Source organism: Leishmania panamensis, assembly GCF_000755165.1.
Source record: "Leishmania panamensis strain MHOM/PA/94/PSC-1 chromosome 27 sequence".
Taxonomy (NCBI): domain Eukaryota; phylum Euglenozoa; class Kinetoplastea; order Trypanosomatida; family Trypanosomatidae; genus Leishmania; species Leishmania panamensis.
In genome coordinates, this window is record NC_025873.1 from 564,343 (window position 1) to 588,198 (window position 23,856).

Consider the following 23,856-nt stretch of genomic DNA (forward strand, 5'->3'; position numbering starts at 1 on the left):
AGAGGCGGTGCATGCGCTCGACGACTGAGAACGAGCACGGGCGTTATTTATAAAGTCATTCTCGACAGTGGAGCGTCTTCCTCTACGCGAGAATGCGAGGAGGAGAGATGGCAGCTTAATGAAAAAGAACCGTTCGCTTTGCTCTTGTCTTCGACTCCCTTGCCCGTTGTCACAGGGGTGGAGATACTCCCCCCCCCCCCCCCAGTACGGTATCCTAGGGGTCAGTATCCACCCCATTCCCCCACTCTGCGGTCTAGGGAAGCCAGGCAGCCCCCCTCCATCCCTGCCAATGCCGAACCGCTTCGGATGGTGGCAACGTCGCATACCGACGACATTAGGGAAGTCAGAGCGGGGGTGGATCGCTGCTGATGTTGGCAGCCCGGTCCTGGATGGCGTTGCGTCGCAGCGGCCCGCGTCCGTGAACCCCCCTCCCCCTGTGCCACCCATGTGATGGGCAGCGTGTCGGCGCGACTCGAACGTGTCTCACCCGGCCCTCGCTACGTACTAGTGTGGGGAGCCTGAGTGCCACCCCGAGGGATGCACCAGGTGGCGATCGGCGTGGTGGGAGGAGCGGCTGTGGGGCGGCCTGCGGAGCGCGGGGTGGGTGGAGCTCGAGGCAGGGGGTACGGCGTGCTCGGATGACGGTGTCGGTGCGTTGCTGCACCGCGTGTGTCTACGGCTGCCTTGCACCACGTGCAATGGGGCCTATGACGGCCAGTAAGAGCAAGTTTGCGTTCTATGGAAGACTGGACACTCTTAGTAAATAATTGTGTTGTATAATATCCTAGACACCAACCAAGTGTGAGAGCTAATTTCTCCTGCTACTTGGTGTTCATCTCCCTACCTCTTGTACTCCCTGTGCAGACTTTCCCGCTCTCGCGTTGTGTGCCTCATGTGTCTAGCTGTACGGGGAGAGAGAGGAGGGTCGGGTGACTGAATGCAGCACGAAGCCTCATGAAGGGGGGATCGATACATCAAGAGGCCCTTTATGATGGGGCGGTTGACTGCCGACGGATGGATCTCAGCAATACACGTCGACGCTGCACCACTACGTTGGCGAGGCGCTTCTTGTTTCACTCTGCCACTTCTCTTCGCCGGATCACATGGACCTGTGGTGGTGTCTCACCTCCGTAATTTCAGGTCACTCTCTCTCTTATCTCTTTCTCTTCTTCACCTCGACGATGTCGCTGTGCATGAGTAAACCAATGGACATTACACACTGGTGCATCACGAACACTTCCTGCGTGTCGCTCTTTGTTAAAATAGAGACACTTGTGTCCGTGCATGCTGGCCACTGTGGCTTTTGCGCATATTTGAACTCCGCTTGGCAGACCCGCATTGCACAGAACCTGCCAAGCCCTCGCTAAGGCAAAACATACATGGAGGTGGACCTCAGCCCTTTCTTTGCGGGTGCGACATGCGCGCTGGTGGACTCGAGGGGCGCTGAGCTTGCCATCAGTCGTGCGTTCGCGAGTGCAGCAAACGCTCGCCACGAGGAACATCAGCTGCCGCACTCATGGAACCAAACGCAGCCGCATCGCTCGCGCGTGTCCGTTGTAGTGCAGCTGCGCATCAACTCACCGCTACCGTCGTGGACCCGGCAGGCGAAGGACGTGGTACTGCGTTGCGTCGATCGCGCCGTGTCGCGCATCTTTCCACCGCTGGACGTTCTGCAATACATTGCCGCCGACTCTCCCGTCTTTCCTGCCGCAGCTGCCGATGGCAGTGGTAAGAGGGCGGCGTCGCATCTGTGCGTATCTTTTGCAATCCAACCGTCTGCCGCCCTGTGGCCCGCCTCGTTGTGCAGGCGACATGCGGTGGAAGGAGAGGTCATGGCAGGTGTGCAGCTTGGCGAGCCAGAGACCGGAACCGCGGCAGCGCTGCAGTCAATGCATGATACATTATTAGACAGGGACTTGTGGAACCGAGCTCGAGCGGCGCATCAGCTCTACGACGCCAGTGTCGCTCGCGACGCTATCCAGCAACGCACTGGCAACATGTCGGCCTCGGAGGCGACAGCGATGGACACGATAGTAGCGCTTCAATCCCAGCAGCAGGCTTGTGAGGAGAAGCAGACCCAGCTGCAGTGGCAGCTTGCTCGATGGCTGACAGAGCTGTTCATGAACGAGGGTAGCTGGGCTCGGCCACCAGGGTCGCCATCGACGGGCACCTCGAGGTCTGTTCAGAAAGCCCCTGCTTACGTAGCGACGCGGCGTCTCTTCCAGAATCCCTTGCGGCTGTCGTTTGCTCACGTCGTGGATGCAGCTCTCTCGGCACCGCAGACAACGGCCCACAGCACTGCGTCCGGCCCCGCAGTGCCACGCCGCCTCCTCCACGCAGATGTGCGCGGCGTGGAGTGGGACGGTTTGTTGGTGGGATATACCTCTCGCTACGCCTACATTGCGGTGCCCTACTTCGTGGCTCCTGCTGAGACTGCAGCGGTAGCGGCGTCTTCGTCAGTGTGTCTGTGGAGCTTCGTAAGCCGTATCCCCATACCTGCGATCCTCGGCGAATTGGCTGACAGAGACGCGGAAGGACATCGTTGTGCGAAAAGCCCTTTCTCTCGCAAGCGACCGCGCACTTCTGGGTCTCCCCACCCAGACGATGCGATATCGAAGGAGGAAAGCGCCGCCGCCGCTGCGGCACGCAACGTGCTGGCCTGTTGCTTCAATGCGGAGGAGGTGATGCACCACGACACCAACGCAGAGGCGGTATTTCGCCTTGCCGATACACCCTGTGTCGTGACAGTTCAGGCGCACCGTCTCTACTGCGCGCGGGCTGACCCGGCGAGGCAGCCGCGCATGCACGCCACAGCGCCGTCTTTGGGCCACGCCTCCACCAAGCCCCAGCCGGCTGCCTCGCCATACGCCCTGTCGCTGGTGCTAGAAGATGCCTACGCGGTGCGGGTTCGGCCAACTCTCAATGACTCCAGTGCTACACCAACCTCGTCCGCGTCCTCCACAGCCACTCACTGGGCCACATCTCTGCTGTGTAGACACGACCCTCCGCTAAAATCGGAGGACGTCAGCGAAGAAGGGGGCGGCGCCGCCAATCAAAGCATCAACGACACCATTGTGCGCGCGCTACACACGTTCTCCGACGTGGTGGGCGCGGTACGAGAGAGCTGCCACCGATTTCAGCGAGCGCACGAGCGGTTTTGCGCTTTGTACGCGCAGTGCGTCCAGATGCGTGGCTCGACGATCCCCACACCCGCCGGCGCCGCAGCACAAGCCGAGGCAGCTGTGACAGACAAACTTTCCTCAGCAAGGACACAGAGGGTGCTTACTAGAGCGACTATGCCGGTACCTGAGGCAACAGTCACTAGGGAGGCGCTCTTGCCCACTGTCGCCGCAGAGAACCTGCGCTTGCTGCTCCAGGCAGAGGTGGTATACAGCGCGTTGTCAGATTCGGTCTCCGTGCACTTTGGGAAGCTGCGTGGCGCTGCGCGTGTGCCCGTTCCCGTCGTACGTACCACTGCCGACGTGGCGCAGCTGGAAGAGTGCCATAACGTTGAGTTCAAAGCAAAGGTGGGTCTCGTGGCGAACGGTCCCTCTGCTGGTGTAGACTCGCAACAGCACCACCATCCTGCGTTGATGGACGTGGAGCGACTTCGCAACACGATGGCCGCCATGGCAACATGTCGCGGTGGCGTCATACTTCTCGGCGTCACGGACGACGGTCGAATCCTCGGCCATGCAAGGCAGCTGAATGTTGCGCGTCAGTTGCGCACGTCGGGGTTCTGCCCAGCGATGGTGAAGGACACGGTGCAGGTGAAGGAGCTTCGCTGGCTGGGTGAGAATGGAGACATTGCAAACGCGAGTGGGGCCAGCTTGAGTGAGTGCAATGGCAATGACTCGTCGCCACCAGTGAAGCGATCCATGCCTGCGAACTGGTGGAAAAGGAGTGCCACTCTGGCCGCTTCAGAGTTGCCGAAGACATCGACGGCGAAGGTAGGAGCCTCCACCGGTGATCAAGTGATCACCGTCGTCAGCGTCCAGAAGGGACAGGCGCCGTTCTACGCAACGTTCAAGAATGCGCCTCCGTATCAGCGTGGATGTGCAAGCACAACAATGATGCCTACTATGGTGGTGGCACGCCGCATTATGAAGGAACTTACCTAAAGAATGAAAAAGGAATGCAGTGTCGGGGTTCGTGGCATTATCCCGTGCAGAGGCGATACGAAATGAGGAAGCGAAACATTGACATGCCTTGCGAGAGAGGCCCCGTGTCGAACCCTGTGTGGGGGAAGCGGCACCCACCGTGTCCCTGTGTAGCATGGGATCTGTGTGTGTTTTGTTTCTGTTTCTCTCTGTCTGCCTGCTCGGAGCTGCCCCTGCCGCTGGCACACATCTGCGCAGCCCACATATACCCACACAAGCCCCGTGTGTTCTTCCGTTTCGTTCGATTGACTCGTTTAATGTATGCGCCTGCCCAGCAGTAGCATCGAGGTTCGCGTAAGGGATCATGTACGCACAAGTGCACCTTCTCAGTTCTGTGAATCCCTGCGTTCTGCAGAACAAGTGCCGCCCTGCTTCTCTGAGATGAGCACGCACTGCGTCAGGCTTCTGGGTGGTGCGTGCGCAGCATCGTGCGGGTGCGTGGGTGTGTGTCTGTCTGTCTGTCCGCCCCACGAGTGTTCCAACGTGTATTGTGTTTCTTACGATGCACCCGCCTCTCCCACTTCTCTTCACTCCTCTCCCTTGCATATGTGCGTGTGGGTGTCGTTGTGATGCTCCCCTCCTCTACCTATACCACCCACCCACCCACCCCCCTTTCGCGTTTTGTGCCTCTCTCCTTGGCTTCTCCCCTGCTGCTTCTTTATCCCTCCATTGGCCGTCCATATTTCTCTGTGCGTGTGTGTATGGCGGCTGGTCGCCACTTGTGCTGCGGCGGCACGACAATGGCAAACCATACGCACCCACGCATACATGCACCTCCACTTTACCATACACGCACATACCCCTTTCGCCCCCTCCACAGTGATGCACCACGACGACGACGACAGCGACGATTACTACCACTAACGTCGACTGCCCCTTTTCTGTTGTTTCATACAGTACTCTCTCTCTCTCTTTCTCACGCACTCGAGATTCTCTTATGTTTTGGCGCTCTCTTGCTTCTCACTCTTCACCTCTCTCCTCCACGCTTGCGTGTGTATGAGTTGTTTCTGTGAATTGTTGCCACATTAGTCGAGCATCTACGCACCAGCATTGATGCATACACGTACACGCACGCGTGTACCTCTCCCCTTCCTTTGGGTATGCCTCTGAGTGACTCATCGCTGGAATCTCTCTGCTTGAAGCGCCACTAGTACTACGACACGTGGGAGTGCCACCACTTCTACACAGTCGTCGTTTTTTTTCTCTTCACCTTCTCTTCTCTTATCCACTCCTCCCGCTTCGCCCGCCCGCTCGCTCTCCCCCCGACTCAGCACATCCGCCACCCCTCCCTTCCTCCGTCGTTGCTTCACTTTGTTCGTCTCTGTCTGCGTTGCCGCTTTTTCTTCTTTTCTTCCTCCCGTTCACTTTCCTGTCTCTCCTTCATTTTGTTTGCGTCCCCCCCCCCTCGCTCTCTCTCGCTGTGTGTAGGTGTGCACATTAGCCTATTCGCGCGCACTCGCCTCTTCGCTTTTTTTTTTGGTCCCTCTTCCTTCGCGATACTGTCCCTCCTCACCCACACCACTCTGCCGGCATCTCGGGCTTTTATTCCCATCCGCATTTGCTCTCCTTGACCGCCTGTTCTCTGTCACCCCGCTATTACTCTCTCTCTCTCGGTGAAGGTTCACCCACCCACCCATCCACCCACACACCCACACACACACAGCCGCAGAAGCTTTGTGCCATTCTTGGCCGTTGTGCCTCTCCTCCTCTACACGACTACAAAGGGAAAAAAAAAGATATTAAAAGGAAGCAAGTCAGCCAAAATGGGATTTACCGACCTGTTCCACCGTGCGACGCCGCAGGAGAGGATGCGCGCGTACAAGCGTCAGCTGGACCGCACCTGCCGCGACCTTGACCGTGAGCGCACCAAACTGACCACGCAGGAGCGCCAGATTCTGATGGAGATGAAGAAGATGGCGAAGCAAGATCAGGTGGACGCGGTGCGCATCATGGCCCGCGACCTTGTGCGCACGCGCAAATACAACCAAAAGATGTACCGTATGCGTACCCAGATCCAGGGTGTGTCGTTGCGCATACAGACAATGCAGTCCTCAGTGCAGATGGCAGACGCCATGAAGGGTGTGACCAAGGCGATGCGCTCCATGAACAATAAAATGAACATTCCTGAGATGCAGAAGATCATGCGTGAGTTCGAGAAGCAGAATGAGATGATGGGCATGAAGGAGGATATGATGAACGACGCCGTCGACGAAGTCATGGATGACGACGGTATGGAGGAAGAGGAGACGGAGCAAGAGATTCAGAAGGTAATGGACGAGGCGGGGCTTGAGTTCCGCACGAAGGTCGGCGTCACCGACACAGCGCTGCCGCAGAAGAGCACCGAGGCTCAAGCAGATACGGATGAGCAGCTGGATGCCCGTCTGGCCGCACTGAAGGCGTCCATGAAATAAAGCAGCCGCAGGTCTCTTCAGAGGATGTTCCGTCTCTCTGTGTGTCTGTGTGTGTGTGTGCACGCACACCAGCAACCCAGCGTGCCATTTGTCGTTGGTGCTTTTTTTCTGGGATAGGTGAAAAAAGAACGAGGGAGGTGTGAGACGCACCTCAGCTGCTTTATCGACGTTGTACGAGAGAGGTGCGTGGCTGTGTATGTGTGCGTGCGTGTCTCTGGGTTGGTGTGAGAATGCATCTGCACGTCTCGCAAGGCCACCAGACCTGCGTGTTTTTCCCTTTGTGCTTCTCTGATTCGAGGGTGGCGCGCCCTGCACGGAGGTCTGGCGCGACGGCAAGTCTTCCTGAGTGTGTGGAAGAGAGTATCGCCGCTGCTGCTTCTGGTGGTTATAATTCCTCTCTTTTTTCTCGCCCCCCCCCCTCTTTCCCCCTCCTTTCTGAGCCTAGCGCGTGGACCTGCCTCTCTGTCCACGCCAGAGAAAGGGAGGCGGATGTACACATCGCACAGTATTGATGGTATCGAAGGGGCTACGGTGGCAGACGGAGCGAAGGAGGGCAGAGGCCTCTCACCCATTTCATCATCGCTCCGCAGCAGCAACTACAACAGTAAGAGAAGAACCGATGGCCGAAGGAAGCAACAGCCACAGCGTCATGGCGGGGGGAGGGGAGAGGATTGAAGCTCTACAGCACAGCGCGCTGCTCTTGGACAGCACATCATTGGATTGGAGGGAGCAGACGCGAGGTGCGGTGCGTTGGGTTGACTTCTCTCTGTCTTTGACCACGCGTTTGGGGGAATGGGATGGGTGACGTCTGCCATGGCTCCTCTCTCCACCTTTGCACAAGCCAAGGGGTAAGGCATTGACCGTGTTGGTGGCATGCGTTCTCCTCTCTCTCTCTCTTTGGGTACTGGCGAATACACTTGTGAATGTGCGTGTGTGTTGGGGGGAATGCCACGACCACGCCGGTTACTGCCTCCATTTCTTTTCGCCCGTGCTTTCCTCTCTTTTTCTTCTCCCTTTTCGATGTTTCCACGCGTGGCCAAAACAAACAAACAACACCCGTGGCCACACTCTGGAACGACGGCGATAACAACAGCCCCCCCCCCTCTACCCCACCTGCCCGCATCACACGTCTTTGCCCCTTCTGCATCCACTTTGAGGGAGGCTAGCACACGCACACACACCCACAGAGAGAGAGAGAGGTGGATAGCAAGAAGAAAAACAAAGGGGCCCAAATGAGGGCGTCATCTGTACTGGACCTCAACAAGAAGTGGTTTATGGTGCCACTGCCGCTGCGCACTTGCAGTCTGCGCGATGTGGCCACCGCCACCGTCACCAAAGAGCAGATGGACACGTACTACCAGGAGGCGCAGGCCATCCTTGATGGAGAAGGCAAGGCAGCGCAGATGGACCACGGCCGCTGGTACAGCTCGCAGTTTATGAGTCGCGGTACGACGTCCGATAAGATCGCCTCCGCCGCGGTGAAGCTCGCAGATACTGACTTCATGTTCTACCTGGACGGATTCACGTTACTCTTTGATACAGCGCGCATGGACACACACCACTACGAGGCGGCGCTCAAGGCGCTGACGGCTGTGTGGCCAAAGCTGTTGCCACCTCGCCCGCTGAAGCGCTTTGTCTCGCAGTACTTTGCCACACTGCCAACGGACGAGGTGGCGCGCAAGACGACACTCGTCTACTGGTATCTTGAAGACTACCTGAAGCGCACCTACGCTCAGTTCCTGTCCTTGGGCGAGTCGATGCTGAAGGACCGTATTGTGCAGCGCCGCGATACGTGGCTGGATGCTGTGGGCAAGCTGCTCTGCTCCATTGCCGAGGGCCGCAGCACTGCCATGGCGATGATGATTGACAAACTGGGCGATCCTCTCTCTAGCGTCGCACACAAGGCGTACCATCACTTGCTGAAGCTTCTCTCGGAGTCCTCTACGCACCAGTCGATGTTGTTTACAGAGTTGGAGAAGACCATCTTCATGAAAAACTGCCCACTTCGGACAATGCGCTACGCCGCCAATGTCATGAACCAGCTCGTCTTCAGCAAGGAGGAGCGTAAGCTGGCACTCAAGTGCGTACAGACCTACCTTAGCCTCTTCCGCCAGCTCGCCCTAACCGGCAACGTCGACTCCACAGTGACGACGGCCATCATTGTTGGGTTGCGCCGTGCCTTCCCGTACGCTGGGGTCGACCTGGCCTCGCTGGAGGAGCACCTCAACGCTCTTTTCATCCTTGCCAACACTGGCAGCTTTCAGCAGCGCGTGGCCACACTGACGCTGTTGCAGCTTCTCGCCTTCAATAAAGGAACGGCGGAGTCTTTCCTAAATCGCTGGTACCGTACCCTCTACGGACTGCTGCTGCTCTCGCCGAAGCAGATACCGCAGTCGGCGCAGCTCACTAACTTTTTCTCCCTCTTACACAAGGCAATGCGAGCCGACAAGTCGAAGGCACGCGTGGCTGCCTTCGTTCACCGACTTCTGCAGCGCGCCCTCTTCTTCAACGACGCTGTCATCTGTGCGGTGCTCTTGTTAGTCGGCGAGATGTCACAGGCTCACCCCCACGTGCGCAATATGCTCAAGGCGCACGCGAACCCCCCAGCCCCCTCTACCGCGCTCGCACATAAGTGCAAGGCCGGCCAAAGCACGAGCAACGCCAGTGCGGCCTTCTCCAGCTCCGACTACGACCCCAGGGCTCGTGAACCGCTCTTCGCGAACGCCGCCGGAGAGTGTGTTTGGACACTCAACGTTCTCTCGCGCCACTCACACCCGTCTGTCGTCAAGCTCTCCATACTGTTGCTCTTTGGCGAGGACATTGTCTTTGATGTGCATCCGCTCGATGACATGACGCCGCTCAATTTCCTCAACATGTTTGTCGACGCCACGCCCGATGTAAAGGAAGAGGACGACTACAAGGGCGGCGGTGCGACTACAGGCATTTCCATCTTCCACCGTGCTGCACACAAAGCGAGTCTGCCCAGCACGTCCGACCCGTACTTCGTCAACGCCAGCCCGCAGGATGTGGACGTGGCGGCACTCTTTCTGCACCGGTACGCCGTGCAGCGTCGTCGATTCCTCGAAGGCTTGTCGCAGGTGCGCACCACCTGGGGTGATGCGAGTGGCGAGGCGGATGTGGCGATGCGCGTGACCAGCCTTGACACGGCCCTCTTCGGTCCTTCTGGCACGCTGGCCGACCCCGCGGAGACGACAAGTGCAGCGGGCGCATCATGTGGTATCAAGAAGGCAGCAGCGACACCAAGGCGTGCGGCAACCAAGGACAAGGACGGGGAGGTGTCCCGTGAGGAGGAGCAGGACGGGCAAGGCAGCACCGATGGCACAGCGGACGACGGTGATGACGGCCGTGATGGTGGTCTGGTTGACTTCGACGCCGAGGTCAGTGATAACGATCTCGAGTGGGGTCTGGATGACGATGCCGCCTACGACACCGAGCTCGATGAGGAGGAAATGATGGTGGAGAAAGATGAGGAGGATGCTGAGAATGCGCTGGGAGGAAGCACTGCGGCGGTAGCCTCCATAGCGGACGAGGGGGACGACTTTCGCGAGCTCATCGAGATGAACACGAAGGAGATATCGAAAAAACGCCGGCTCGAGATGGACTGGCTCGAGAGTCGCTCGGCTGGTGGTAGTGGCGGCGGCTTCGGTTTCGGCCGCGGTCGTGGACGCGGCGGTGCCAGCCGCACTGCTGGTGCCTCTCCATACGGCCGTGGTCGCCTGTCCGGTCGCTTTTCTTCTCGCATCCAGAGTGGCGACGGCTTCAGGCGTGGCCGCTACTAAAGGATCACTACCAGACAGCGCCGCCGTGCGCACTCATCGCTCCGGCTTTGCCTCTGCTCGCTGCCTTGTCACTTTCAGCTGTGTAGCAATACGGCGCTGCACCTCCGTTTTCCCCCGAGAGTCGGCGGCGACGTGCGCTCCTCGACTCGCTTCCTCTTTTCTTTACCTGTTTTGCTTTGCTGAGTGCTAAAACGCGAGTCTGCGTCGGCGTACGTGTGCATGTGAGGCGGGGCCCTGATTTCCTTCATCCTCCCCCACGCGCGCCTGGCAGCTCCGAGGATGGCCGACGGTTAATGGTGTCTTGCTCACAATTTTCTTGTTGTTTTCTTTTCGCTGTGAAGGCTGCGTGTGTGTTTGTTGACTGCTGTTTTGTGTGTGGGTGTCCGAGCCGGCGTCTTGTTCACGTTTAATCAGCGACACTGTGCTAAGCCATCTTCACCTATGCTCTCGTGTCATGGCCATAACTAACAAGAAAGCGGGAAAAAAAAAGCAAAGCCAACACGAGTATAAAGCTTCCATAGAGCGTAGGCGTGATGATGGAACGGCTCACAAGGTGGCAACCGGATTCACCGCCCCCCCCCCCCATGAAGGAAAGCGTATGCGCGTCGTAGCAGCAAGAAGCACTTGCCTCCTCCTGGTCTCGCCAAATTGTCGGCTGAAGACGCTTGGGATATTCAGATCAAGTGAGCGTTGGGAGAAGAGGAGACGGAAAGGTAGCGCTTCTGTGGTAACAGCAGCTGTGCAAGACCATCCATACAAGGGGCTCTGTTCTTGAGCGCTAAGACATTGAATGGGGCATCAGCACGTAATTGGTGCGTCCCTTCACTTTTTTGCTCTCATTCTTCTCTCCTCGACGGCAGCAAGCCTATCTGCTGTATCGCCCAATGGAATGAATGCTTGTGCGTGCGTAGTAGCCCCTCCGGCACTTCTCCAGTAAAGCTCCGCATTACTCGCGCTGAAACTGTCCACTCTCTCAGTCGTTCTTCTGTCTGCCCCCCCCCTTCTCTTTTCCTTTTCTCTGACGCTGTGGCTGGGCCAACCCTCTGCCCACTGTGCGTTTTTTCTTTCTCTCTCTCTCTCTGTGTATGCGTGCGTGTGTGTGTGTGTGGGGGATCTGCGCCATCTCCGGCTGCACCACGCCACTGGTGAAACGATAATAATGACGATGCGCCCACACTAGCATCTCTTATTTTCCCCCCATTCCTCCTCCACAAAAAAGGCCAAACTCGAAAGGTAAAGTATATCGTCTGCGGGCTTGACCTACCACGCAGTGCCGTTGTTGTTGTTGTTCTTCTTTCGCCATTACCTACATTCCCTCCCTCCCTCTCTCTCTCACACTGTGTTCCCCCATCTTGTGTCCCTTTGCGCCTTTTACAATCTCCATCACCGCCTTCTCTCTTCTCGTGTGGTGCGCGCGCCTGGGCGTGCTCGTGTTGCTCTTATACTCCGCTCCTTTCTCTCCACTTGCGCTGCCGTAGCAGGCGCACTTGAGCGAGTTGGCGCTAGCGCCAGCAACTAGAGCAAGATAACCTATCAAAGGAATCCGACTTGGAGTGTGCGTTAGCGTGGCCGCATCGCTGCATACTTCCTGGGTGTGTTACTGCTCTCTCTGCATCGCTTTGCACAGCATCTCTCAGTTTCGTCCGGCTTACCAGTTCTACCATGCCCCTCGTTGCCGCCAAGACGTCGACTAATGCCACGGCCGCCACGAAGCGTGCCGAGGCGGAGCAGCTGAAGCGCCTCATGGCCCTTTACCGCGCCGTGTGTGTGCGCCATGACGAGCTCGGCATGGAGATTGTGCTCAACGACATACTTGCCTTACTCACTAGTACGCACCAGCACGAGCAGGCAGAGGCGTTCATCGCGACATGCAACATTACCCTGCCGCATCGCGCGAACAACCAGGCTGCTCGCTACTTTTACTACGTCGGTCTCACACGTGCGCTGCGGCTCGAGTACGTCGACGCGCATCAGTGTCTGCAGCAGGCACTGCGTAAGGCACCGGAGCGCGCCTTCGGCTTTCGCATCGCGACGACAAAGCTGTCTTTGGTAGTTCAGCTGCTTCTTGGCGAAATTCCGCCTCGCTCTGATTTCCTCGCCAAGGACATGCGCGACAGTCTCGCGCCGTACTTGCAACTCGCCTCGTGCGTGCGCTTTGGGCAAGTAGACCGCTTCATGACGGTTCTGCGCGAGCACCAGGTGACCTTCGAGCATGACCGCACCCACTCCCTTATCCTGCGTGTCCATCAGCACGTCATCAAGACAGGACTGCGCCGCATCTGCCAGGCGTACAGCCGAATCAGCATCTCCGACGTGTGCTCAAAGCTCGCCATGAGCAACGTGTCGGATGCTGAGTACATCCTCTCCAAGGCTATCCATGATGGTGTGATTGATGCCGTTCTAGACAACGAAAAGGGCGAGCTCATCTCCAGCGATAGCATCGACGTCTACTCCACCTCTGAGCCGCTTTACGCGCTGCAGCGCCGCATCCAGTTCCTGAACTTGACGCACAACGACGCCAAGCGCGCCATGCGCTACGACGTGACGGACCCCGAGATTATCGAGGAGCGTCGCAAGGAGGCTAAAGCGGAGCGCGATGAGCTGGAGCGTGCCATCCAGGATGAGTCTACTGGGATCGACAACGTGAACTTTGAGGACGGCCTGTAGAGGATGTGAACTGTCACGAGACGCGACGGGGAATTAGTTGGATGCCGCGCCTGCACTTTCGCGGCTTCTTGCGTCTCCGAGAGGAGGAGAGTGACTCGGAGGCGAGGGAGGAGGGGGCGGGACCCAAGATGTACAGGTCAGAGAGCCGATGGACATACACTCACATCTTTCCTCCTCCCTCCTCCATCCAGGCATCCCTATCTTTCGTTCCACGTGTGGCTTGTCTGTCCACCTGACACGGTGTGTCGCTCTTGGATCCTCTGCTTGCCCACCGGCCCACCCCCTCCTCCCTCCTGAAAGGGTAACCGAATGTATGAAGAGCGAGCCGTCCCTCTCTCCTTGTATGTGCGGGGGGGGTGGTAGTGGTGTGGAGAGAGGGGGGGATTTATGTGCGTAGGCGGGCCGGTGCCCAGATGTCTCTGTGTGTAGCGCTGTTCGTTGGTTTGACGTCTTTTGTGTCGTAAAAGAATGACGTTGTCCACAAAGGTGCGTAGACGCGCGGCTACGCACCTTTTCCTTTTCGCGCTGCCGCGCCAACTCGTGCGGAGATCAGATTGATCGCTCCCCTGCACCGCGAACACCCAGTGAGGAGGAACATCACACCAGGAGTGACGAGCATGCCTGTTTTTCCTCACTCGCTCTCACTCCTCCTTTGTTCAACACTCTCACTCCTTTCCTTCACATGAGCGCCTGACGTTTTTTTTTTTACTTTCCGTGCTGCTCGTGGTTGAACCCAGTGGCACTGGCTCTGGCCGCGCAGTTTGTCCTGGATCGGCCCGTGCTAGTTTGCGAGAGAGCGACCGGTTTCATCAAGCCACGTATCCCCACTTTCTCCCCAGTTTCACACACATTCGAAGAGACGAGAGGGTCGTCCCTCTTCTCTAACTCGACCCTCCGCCCACTCAACAGGGTGGTGCAGATACGATATTTTGTTTTTACTCCTCATTCCTTCCCCAGGAGGATACACCGACGCACACACGCACAGGTGAGTGGGACGGCTCTCTGCCCCAAACACAAGTCTAATCCATCGTTCTCCAGTGCTTGCTCGAGCCTCTCTCTCTCTCTGCTGGCGGTTTGCACTGCACGGCAGGTATTCAATGAAGAGAAAATACGCAGCTTGCCAAGGAAGAAAATGAGCAATTTCACAACGCCGACCATGGCGAAGACCTCCACGGATGATATGCAGCAGCGCACGCCCTCGATCTATCCCAGCGAGAGGGTGCGCAAGCTGTCGCGGCGCGAGTCAGCGCTGCCGCTATGCATGTCTCGCGCTCAGCATGAGGCACGCCGTCAGTCCACTTCCACCTACTCGGCCAGCAGGCGACGCAGCCACCGTCCCAGCTATTCGTATGGTAACCCAAATGTCGTTGCGCTCGTATCACCGGCGGCAAACGCCTGGGGCGCTTTGCTGAGCTGCTCCGAGGTGGCCACCGACGTGGGGCGGGCGATCCAGATGTGCTCCTTCTACCCCAGCATGCGTATCAACGGCACCGCCTTCGAGAACTCCCTTAACCTGGCTCACCGGCAGAGTATGCACGTTACTAATAGCTCAGTCGGTATGCTTTCTCACGGTCGGGTGGGGGTTGGCGACGCCAACAGCAGCATTGTTTCCATCGTGCAGGATGATGGGGTGGCCCCGCGTGCCATGAGCATAAGTGCGGTGCCTGAGTCTTCTGCAACGCTGCGGGAAGCGATGGAGGAATCGCGCTCCATGCTCGAGTTGAGTCAAGGCAGCATTCTCGCTGCGTCTACTGGCGGCGCTGGGGTGCCTAGCAGTGGCCGCAACTCTCTCTCCACCGTAGCAGATGCTGCTGCGCGCACTGTCGCACTCACGGGCAGCAGCAACATGGTGCAGATGGCGTGTGCCATGAAGCGTGCTGCGATGTGGGAGGTGTTAGTGGTGACTGCCCTAACTCACAGGGAAATGAAGCTCCGCTTCCGCCGCCAGCGGCTGCACCGAGCGCTAGAGCGCCACCTTTTGCCCACGCTGCTGAAGCGCAAGGCCGAAACGGGGTCGGTGGTTCCCAAGGGTGCTCGCTCAAAATACACTTCGAACACCGGCAGTGACCATTACACCAGCCGAGGCGCTCCGGGCGAAGATGCCAACCCTACCCCTCAAGGCACCTACCTCCGCGACCACAACGCCTTCTTTGACTCTCTAAACAACGCCGCTCTCCTCCAATGTTTCGCTGAGACTATGCTGCGGCAACGCTTCCTGCCAGGCGACATCATTGTAAAGGCTGGCGACTCTAGCCAGAAGGCCATGTATTTTCTCATCTCCGGCAAGTGCGAGGTGTGCACGGAACGGGGGCGGCAGTATGGCAACAACGCTGAACCAGCCGACGAGGCGAGCGCCATGAATGATAATGCGCGACACCATCAACTGAAAACTGTCGGCGGTGCTGCGTCCCGACCAACCAAGGAAGTGATCATGGCCGGCACCTCTTTTGGTGGCGTGTTTGGTGGCAGCGCTCTCTTCGCTGGCACCTACCGCGCGTTGTCACAGTGCATCGTGTGGGTACTGCGCGCCGAGGACTTTGAGGACGTCTTTCGCTCGTTTGCAGACCGCGTGATGCTGGACAAGTACAAGGAAGAGGTGCGACAGCATAGTCTGTGGTGGCTGCAGCAGTGGTACCACCCGGCCAAGTGCTATGGATCCATCCCCATTTACCGTAAGCTCACGAAGCGCATGTCCGCCTACCTAAGCGACTTTATCCCCATTGTAAAGGTGCGCGGTGAGACAATCTTCTCCCACGGTGACGTTGCTGGTGACGTGTACTGCATGCTCGAGGGAACAGTTCTGCGGCGGACAAAAGATGCAGCAGGAGCTTACGGAGACAACGGCGTTGCGCAGCGTCTGGGCACCAATTCCTTCACCGCGCTCAATGTTTCAGGCCGCTACCTTATGCTGGGTGAGGAGCCGCACCTGATCCCTGGGGTGCAACCGTACACATGCACCGTCAGCAGCCGCGTAGCGCTCTTTTTCAAGATACCTGGCGAGCGGTTTGTGGACGCGCTGCTCGACGACCCGTTGCTCTACGCCCAGCTGCGGGGGCAACTGATGCAACGGCGGCAGGACAACATGCGCCTTCACCCCGAGTGCCTTGCCCATGTACCGCTGCTGCAGCGCTTCCCCGCCGAGAAGCGTGCAGAGCTTGTGCAGTACGCGCGGCCACGCTTGATAAACCGCTCCGTCTCGGTGTGCGATCCGGCGCAGCACCTCTCTGACCTTTTCATTATCGTGAGCGGCAGCGTCCATGATCCGCGGCACTGCAGCCAGAAGGCTACTAAGTCCCTCGAGGTGCCGGCCTCGTGCGAGGTTGAAAATCCGGATGGTACGCCAGGCGAGCACGGTGGCGGCGCCAATGCACACGGCAGAAACAGCAAGACAGATGGGCGCCACCATGGCAGTACGGGCCGGCAATCAGGGCACGCAGCAAAGCGGGACACAGCTCTCACTTCTAGTTCAGGTGTTGTTGACTCTATTGGCACCGCCAAGCAGCGCCCTCATAACAGTCCTCGTGAGGAAGACGCAGTGCGGCGCAGCACCGTGACCCGCCTCTCCGAGGTTGTGGCTGGCGAGGCGGCGGAGGCGGAGGCAGAGGTGGAGGAGCAGGATGGCGTAGAGTGGAACTTCTCTTTTCGCGATGCGTCGTTTTCTACATTAGCGGCGATAATGACATCCCCGAACAACGCTGTGAGTCTGAAGGCAAGTGGGACCCTCAGCGCAGTCTCGGACACTGTGACGTCGGCGCAGCTGCTCCAACAGCTGCTGGAATCGGCACCCCTCATCTATCCGGACGAGTCGGAAGACATCAATCCAGCGCTGCCAGTGCAGCCAAGCCGCCGCCTCGCCACGGCCCTGGCAGGCAGCTGGGAGGCCCTTCTCTTGGACAAGTGGCCCAACGGGTGGGAGTCAGTGACGACGGTGGAGATGTGGGCCATTCCAACACGAATGCTGCGCCTCGTGTACAATAGCTGCCCCAAGCCCGTACAGCTGTCCATCTTGAACGGGTTACGGCAGGCACAGATGGAGGACCTGCAGCTGCCCACTCTCCCCCACACAAAGCTGCCACCGATGAGCATCTACACTCAGTATGGGGAAGCAGGGGTGGGGGCAGCGGTCACAGCCACGAAGGAAAGGGCCGCGCCGCGGACAAAAGGCTTCAGTCGGCGAGGGGGTAACAGGAGGATTACCTCGCCGTCACTTAGTGGTTGTACTGCAGGGATAAACAGCGAGGAGGGCGGGATAGTGGAGACAGGGGTGCAGCACTCGGCTGTCACGCACAGCACTGATCCGAAGAAGTCGTCTGCCCGCACAGCCGCGGTGAAGCCTGTCAGTGACGAAGCAAAGGGAGAGGTGCGTCTACTCATCCCTGCTGCTTCCAGAGGCACGGCACAGGGGCCGACGCGACCGCTTTCAAAGCGGAAGACCACCCCACCCACCAGCCGTACCGAGGCAGACGCAATTCACCACGCACCGTCGCGCGGGGACGTGGTGCCGGCGAATGCGTCGGCGTGCCGGGCCCAGAACGCTCAGGCGCGCAGCTTGCGGCGACTCCGCGAGGCAGCCACCGATCGGGGTGTCATTAAGGTAGTCCCCGCAGAGCCCACGGTAGACCCCGCTTTGCTAGCATGCTACGAGGGCGTGAGAGGGGCCGCCGATCCACTAATGCTGCGGATCGTTCGCGACCCGGCGGTGGTGCCACCGCCGTGGGGCACAAGCGGCGTGATGCCGGCGCCTACCTCGATCACATCAGCACAACGGCTTCCACCGATTGCACCGTCTTCTGAAGCCGCCCCGGCGGAGGCGTGGCCAACTCTTACTGTGGCGCGGGATCGTTGGTTCCAGGCTGTGCCATCGTATGAGCCCTTGCCAGGGACGGTGCACGCGGCGCAGACGCTCGCGTCGTCGCCGGTGTTTGCGCCGAACTCGACTGTCCTGGCGTCCGCCCACATCTCCCCCATCCGCCAGCATGGCAAAACGCTGGAGGGCTACGTGGCCTACTATTCCGCCGCTGTCTCTTCAGCTCGCGCAGCCAACAGGGCAACACGTAGCGAAACGGCGGCTGCCGCACCCGTAACCGCTTCTACGCGCTCTTCATCGCAGACGGGGCTAGGCATCAGCCGCAATCATTTGCCGAAGCGCCGCGCCTACGCCGTGTGAGGCCCTGATGCAACTATCAGGGAAGGGCTGTGGACGGTTGTAGTTAGCACCTTAATCTCCGTCTAGGGTGTGGCGGTCATTCAGTGGAGTGTCTGCTCTGGCTACCGCCGCCGCGTGTGTGTGGGTGAGTGGGTGCCGTGCCTCGCAGCGTGTGCTGCGGCATTGACCAGCAGACGTTGATGGGCATGCGCTCTCTCTCTTCGCTATTCTTCCAGATCATTTTATCTGTGTTGCAGGCAAAGGGGGGGTCACGTGTATCGTAGACCACTTGAGTGACATGTGTGGTTCACTTCCTTTCTTTCCTTGCGATGTGCTTCCCGTTGTGCTCGGTGGCGCGCACGCGTCTATCATGCGCCCACCCACCCACACATCCTCCTCCTAGGCAAAGGCGGGCACTCGCGCGCAGGCATTCGGGTCGGTGAATCTCCTCCTCGTTTGTGCTTCTCGTTGTTGGCGTGCCTCGTTTGGCGTTGGCCTTGGCACACTGGCACGTCCGGGCGTGCCGGAAGGGGGTGGGGTGGGTGCCGGCCCAACGGGACCCACACACCCGCCCTTGTTTTATGGACTGCCCCGCTGTTTTGTTGTTTGTCACTGCATCCCGCACCCCCTCTCTCTGAACTTCTGCTACTCTCCATCGATTGTTCTTCCTCGATTGGTAGAGCACAAACGCCCCCCCCCTTCCCTTCCCTTCCCATCCCTTCACATGCACGTAAAGATGTACATAGTGGAGATGGTGTGGCTTCATTCAGTGCAGCCACACCATCTCCCTCTCTTGCTCCCTGGTCATCTTCTTTTCTTCACGCCTTTCCCACTTTCTTCTTCTTCTGTGCGCGGACCATCCCCACCCCTGGCAGCAGAGTCGTCGCCTTCTTCCACTCACCTTCTCCTTTTCCTATCATATGTACCTCCTCTTCTCTCTTATGTTGCCCTCTTGTTCTCGACAGCCTTCTCTCTGCCGCGTGTGTGCCTCTCTGCACCCTCGAGCCTTACATCTGACACCCCCCCTTTTCAATGCATCGAAAAGGGGGAGTCATCAGCGCGCCTCTTCAGCACGCATCTACATGGAAGAAGCAACAGCCAAAGAGGCCCAATACGGCACGTACGCGGCAAGTTCGGAGAGGTCTACTTTCGCCTCTCAGTGCCTCATCCCCCCTCCCCTCTTACGGCTGCGCACACCGCTGAGCGGAGGGCGATTTTTTGTTTGTTTGTTTTTTGCTCTGGGTGGGGGGGGGGGAAAGGGACCCAAGGAGAGTGCCGCGGCCCATTAGACGCCTTCAGCGTTGAGTGAAGCAGAGGCGGGTGTGTGCTTGTGGTGCAGACTTGAAAGCTGCAATGTATGTTGAAGCGTAGCAGCGGCTTGGCCACCACCAGCCCTCGCCCTCTCCTCTCGCTTTTTCTCTCTCCTCACGCACCGACTTAGACGGCACGCACAAGCGTGCGGGCCACCACTGATGTGTGCCCCCAAGGCAGTCACTCAAAGACACGCCTTGTCTCAAGTCTTCCTTTCTCGCTTGCCTCTTCCATTCGTCTCCGCTTTCTTCTTCACGCCCTCCGTCCTTCCCCTTTCCTGCACACCCCCTGTCCAACACTCCACATATACGCCCGCACGGACTCGCTGGTGCGGTGTGCTGTTGCTGCTGCTGTGCCGCCCCAATGGGCTGATGGTCTTTCTTACCCTTCTTTTCACCGTTCCCGTGACTTCTCGGCACGCGCTCGCGCCGTGTCCTGTGTTCCTGCCCCGCTACTTTTCCCTCTTCTACGGACAGCAGCGCCCATCCATATACGTAGAGAAGGACAAGTGCGTGCGCAAGACGAGGCGTCGACGTGAAAGGAAAAGAGACAGTAGCGAGTGTCAGGAGCTCTCAAGTTACTCCCCTCTCCCCTCACCCGTGTCGGTACCTACATCCCGCTATTTCACTCTCCAACGCATCGTCTCTCTCTCTCTCTCTCTCAGGAAGCTTAGGTCTCCCACTCCTTCAAATACACATCCGCGGCAGCAGAAGCGGCGCAGCTCTGTGCCTAGCACCCTCGACGCTCTGTGTAGCGTGCCCTGAACTCGAACCTTTGCGCCTTAACTTTACCGCATTCGAGAGGCATACTTCTCTCTCTCTCTCTTGCTTGTGCTATTCGCAGGTGCCCGCTTTTTCTGGGCATCTGCTCATGTCCGGCATCAACTGGGCGCTTGAAGAGAATGGAGCTCAGATCGCCGAGGTGTCTCACGAGGCGGCGCACGTCGCCAGCACCGCCTCCCACCGGCTGCAGCTCCGCGAAGACCAACTTTGGGTCACCGGTGATGCCCCGCAACACGTGACGGTGTACCTCTCTGCGTCTCACCCACCGCTACAATACGCCGGCTGGCACGTGTGGCAAGACTACCTTACCAATCCCCGCATGGTCGAGATCGCGTCTGGCGCGTCACCAGACACGATGAGCGTTCTCCTTGTATGTCAAGCACTACCTGGAGCTGGTACCCAGGTGTGGAAGCTTCCGCGTGCAATCCCGCAAGAGCACCGATACGTGCGCTACAGGATCATGGACACCTTCGGCCCAGGCCCAACGTACATGAACAAAATTGTGCTCCTGGAGAATGACCCTGGCTCGCATTACAGCGCACCCAGCCAACTAGTAGAACGCGCCGCAGCGTCAATGGATGACTTTCTTCGTGGAGAATCCGTTTCTCCGCGCCCATCTGCCGCTACGGTGTTGCCCCACATGTCTTCTCCGGCATCCGCATTGCGACCAGCCGGTGCTGCTGGCAGCTTGGACAGAAGCCCTCTACCACGACGGGCCCCGCCGACGTCGGTGCTGCCTGGCGCAGCTACCGCCTCGACACCCACCCCTCGCGGCGCTCGTTCGGCAGATGTTGAGGTGTTCATCGGCTCTGGGCTGTCTGCGTCAGCGCACCGTGGCGATTGCACAAACGGCAGCGCTGTCGGTCGCTCGCCGGGAGAAACTCGCAGCTGCAGCCGCATGAGCCAACTACTCCGTGACCTCGACGACGACATCAAGATGCTGAAGCCAATCAAGATCGTCTCCCCGGGAAAGAGCTTGCTCTTGCACATGCCACAGGAGCCGCCCGCTAAATCGTTGGGCAGTGGGAGCGAGGCCGATGCTTCCGCAGCACAGCAGCGCGGAGATAATCGAGAAGGGAACGCCGATGGTAAGGGCGACGACAATGACGAGGACAAGCCGACCGCACGTCACCACAACCGCCGGCATCACTGTCGCAGCAGCAGTCGCCGTCGAAACCGCGATGACCGAGGAAGGCGCAGCCGCAACAAGGGGTCTACACAGCCGGAGGGTAGCCAAACCCCCCAGTCAACCCCAATGAGCACCTCACCGATGGCTTTGGGAGGTTGGGCACCACCTGCGGTGCCTTCCTCGGCAGTAGAGCTCTGTTCCTTGCACAGTGCGCGTCTAGGTGCGCTGGAGCAAGCAGTTGCGGCGCTGAACGAGGCTGTGCAGTACCAGCGCGATGATCTCACCATGGTTAGACGCGTAGTGCTGCAGCAGGCGATGGAGCGCCGCAGGGAGGCGGAGCAGCGATACGAGGAAACGCGAAAGATGAGTGCTGCAGCCGCTGCACCTCCACCAGTCGTCGACGCTGACGCCAAGCTCCTCGCGTTACAGGTAGCTGTGCCAGATCAGCGACTGACGCACCGCAGCATAATGGTTGACTTTCCTGAGGATGTTTTACGCGCCTATGTGGAGTCCGTGCTAGACCACAAGCTGCAGAAGCACATGAAAAAGGTTGAAGCAAAGCTGCTGCAGCGGCTGGACAAGCAACTGCATGACCTGATCAACTTTCTCTCCGAGTCCATTGAGACCCGGTTGGCTAGACTGACCCTGTCAACCGCGACGACGCAGGGGCAGGTAGCGATGCCATACCAGCCCTGCTATGCGGGACGCTGGACGCCGACTCAAGCTGGCGGTCCGCCGACAGGCTCTCCGTCTGGTGTGCACAGCATGCCTCACGGCTCCGCCGACACTGTCGGCCGCAAGGTGGACCTTAGTGATATCGCCTCCTCTCCAAGCTCACCGAAAGGGCACCACTATCACACGCCACTAACGCGCACGGACGCAAGTGCGAGAGGGCCAGCGAGTGGCACCGCCGCCGCCGCCGCTCCCGCAGCGCTTCCGGCTTCGTATGTGGCCATGCGCAACTTACCGCATGCCTGTCGCGCCGTAACTGGGGCGCCGTCTGTCTTCATTACAAAGCGCAATTTCTCTTGAGGGGCAAGCGAGGAGCCGTTTGCGGGTTACTCCCCCTTCCCCTCTCCCTTCCACGTCGCCGGATGGCATGCGCGTGCGTGGGCCCAGATATATACTATAGTCAAATTTAGGCCTTGTACTCATACAGTTACTGCTTCATGTGTGTTTTTTGATTCCCCTTTCCTCTCCCTCTCTTGGCGGCACCGCATGAGGCTGTGGATGAGCCGTCGCTCAGTTGTATTTGCGTTGATGTCCGTGTGTGTGTGTGTGCGTGTGCGTGTGTTTGCCCTCACTCTTCTGTCTGGCTCCTTTTTTTCTTTTTTTTGGCTCGGTGTGCGGGTGGGTGGCTGTGTAATCGACACTCATCGCGTAGTCTCTGTCTTACTTCGACGATATGTACAGCGCCATAGCGCGCGAGAGTTTTTTTTGTTTGCCCCCACCCCCACCCCTCCTCCTCCTCCGCTCCGACTCCTCATTTACGAACGGCTTTTTCTTCGTCGCCTTTCCCCCTTGTTCCCGCACGAACCTCCTCCTCCCCTCCCCTCTCTCTGTCTCTGTCTCCCTCTCTTCTTCACCTCCTCATCTTGTACATCGTCTACTTCATCATCAAGAGTATGGTTTTCCGCCCCACCCCCTTTGTTCGTGTTAGACACATTTGTTCTGAACGTGTACCAGACTCCCGCACACACGTCTTTCCTCCGCTTTACTTTCTTTCTCGTCCCTTTACCATTCCTGTCACTGCCAAACTGTGATGGGGGAGGGGAAGGAGGAAGCCGAAGAAGACGACAAGAACTGCGCCAGTCATCTCGAGCGCGCCCCACAGGCATATGAGAAAAAAACTGGAAAGAGCTGTTCCGAAGTACTATAGCTACTGCTTACTTATGATGCCCATGAGGCGTCTTTTGTTGATAGCTTGCTCTATGGAGAGTGGGTTGATGGGTTGCACTTGCCCGCCGCAGGAGGAGCACTCCTGGACTCAGCGGAGCCAGTTGCGTACTCACGGCGGACGCCAGGACATCAGTGCGTCTATGTATGATCAGCTATGGCACGTGTGTCTTTGTGAATACGAGTGTCCAAGAGCGGCTCCGCTACAGCCACAGTCTCACACACACACATAAAAGGCATCCGCTTGACGTGTGCCTCTCCCACTGTTTGGCATGCACTTCTGCACTCCATGACGCCTTTGCTTTTCTTCTACATCACTCTCTCACTCGCTCGCTCAGGTGGACGGCGGGCATAGCTTTCACAGAAAAAAAAACACCACCACCATACTTACCTCTCCTGGCATTCCCTTCTTCCTCTTTCCCGTGCTTCTGCAGTGACTCACAGTTCACACTGAACCTCGAAAGCCCCAACACGACTCTCCCTGCATTCTCCTCCTCCCTAGAAGCGAAAGTGGCGGGCACGCATACATACATCGCAGGCTGGGAGATTGAATA

At 58.5% G+C, this 23,856-nt stretch overlaps 6 protein-coding genes across 6 annotated transcripts, besides 1 other annotated feature; all 6 read left to right on the forward strand.

Moving 5' to 3' along the window:
* Positions 1-199: 199 nt before the first annotated feature.
* Positions 200-752: a repeat region.
* Positions 753-1,379: 627 nt separating this feature from the next.
* On the forward strand, positions 1,380-4,121 carry LPMP_271450 (hypothetical protein; the record flags this gene model as incomplete). The annotated part of the gene is made up of 1 exon (XM_010701930.1): positions 1,380-4,121. The coding sequence occupies one exon, from the start codon at positions 1,380-1,382 to the stop codon at positions 4,119-4,121; it is 2,742 nt and encodes a 913-aa protein (XP_010700232.1).
* Positions 4,122-5,923: 1,802 nt separating this feature from the next.
* Positions 5,924-6,571, forward strand: LPMP_271460 (hypothetical protein; the record flags this gene model as incomplete). The annotated part of the gene is made up of 1 exon (XM_010701931.1): positions 5,924-6,571. The coding sequence occupies one exon, from the start codon at positions 5,924-5,926 to the stop codon at positions 6,569-6,571; it is 648 nt and encodes a 215-aa protein (XP_010700233.1).
* Positions 6,572-7,803: 1,232 nt separating this feature from the next.
* LPMP_271470 (hypothetical protein) lies at positions 7,804-10,371 on the forward strand (the record flags this gene model as incomplete). The annotated part of the gene is made up of 1 exon (XM_010701932.1): positions 7,804-10,371. One exon carries the CDS (start codon positions 7,804-7,806, stop codon positions 10,369-10,371), a length of 2,568 nt encoding a protein of 855 aa, XP_010700234.1.
* A 1,662-nt stretch (positions 10,372-12,033) lies between these two features.
* Positions 12,034-13,038, forward strand: LPMP_271480 (proteasome regulatory non-ATP-ase subunit 3, putative; the record flags this gene model as incomplete). The annotated part of the gene is made up of 1 exon (XM_010701933.1): positions 12,034-13,038. One exon carries the CDS (start codon positions 12,034-12,036, stop codon positions 13,036-13,038), a length of 1,005 nt encoding a protein of 334 aa, XP_010700235.1.
* A 1,132-nt stretch (positions 13,039-14,170) lies between these two features.
* On the forward strand, positions 14,171-18,205 carry LPMP_271490 (hypothetical protein; the record flags this gene model as incomplete). The annotated part of the gene is made up of 1 exon (XM_010701934.1): positions 14,171-18,205. One exon carries the CDS (start codon positions 14,171-14,173, stop codon positions 18,203-18,205), a length of 4,035 nt encoding a protein of 1,344 aa, XP_010700236.1.
* A 2,160-nt stretch (positions 18,206-20,365) lies between these two features.
* On the forward strand, positions 20,366-22,438 carry LPMP_271500 (hypothetical protein; the record flags this gene model as incomplete). Its single annotated transcript, XM_010701935.1, has 1 exon — positions 20,366-22,438. The coding sequence occupies one exon, from the start codon at positions 20,366-20,368 to the stop codon at positions 22,436-22,438; it is 2,073 nt and encodes a 690-aa protein (XP_010700237.1).
* Positions 22,439-23,856: the final 1,418 nt, after the last annotated feature.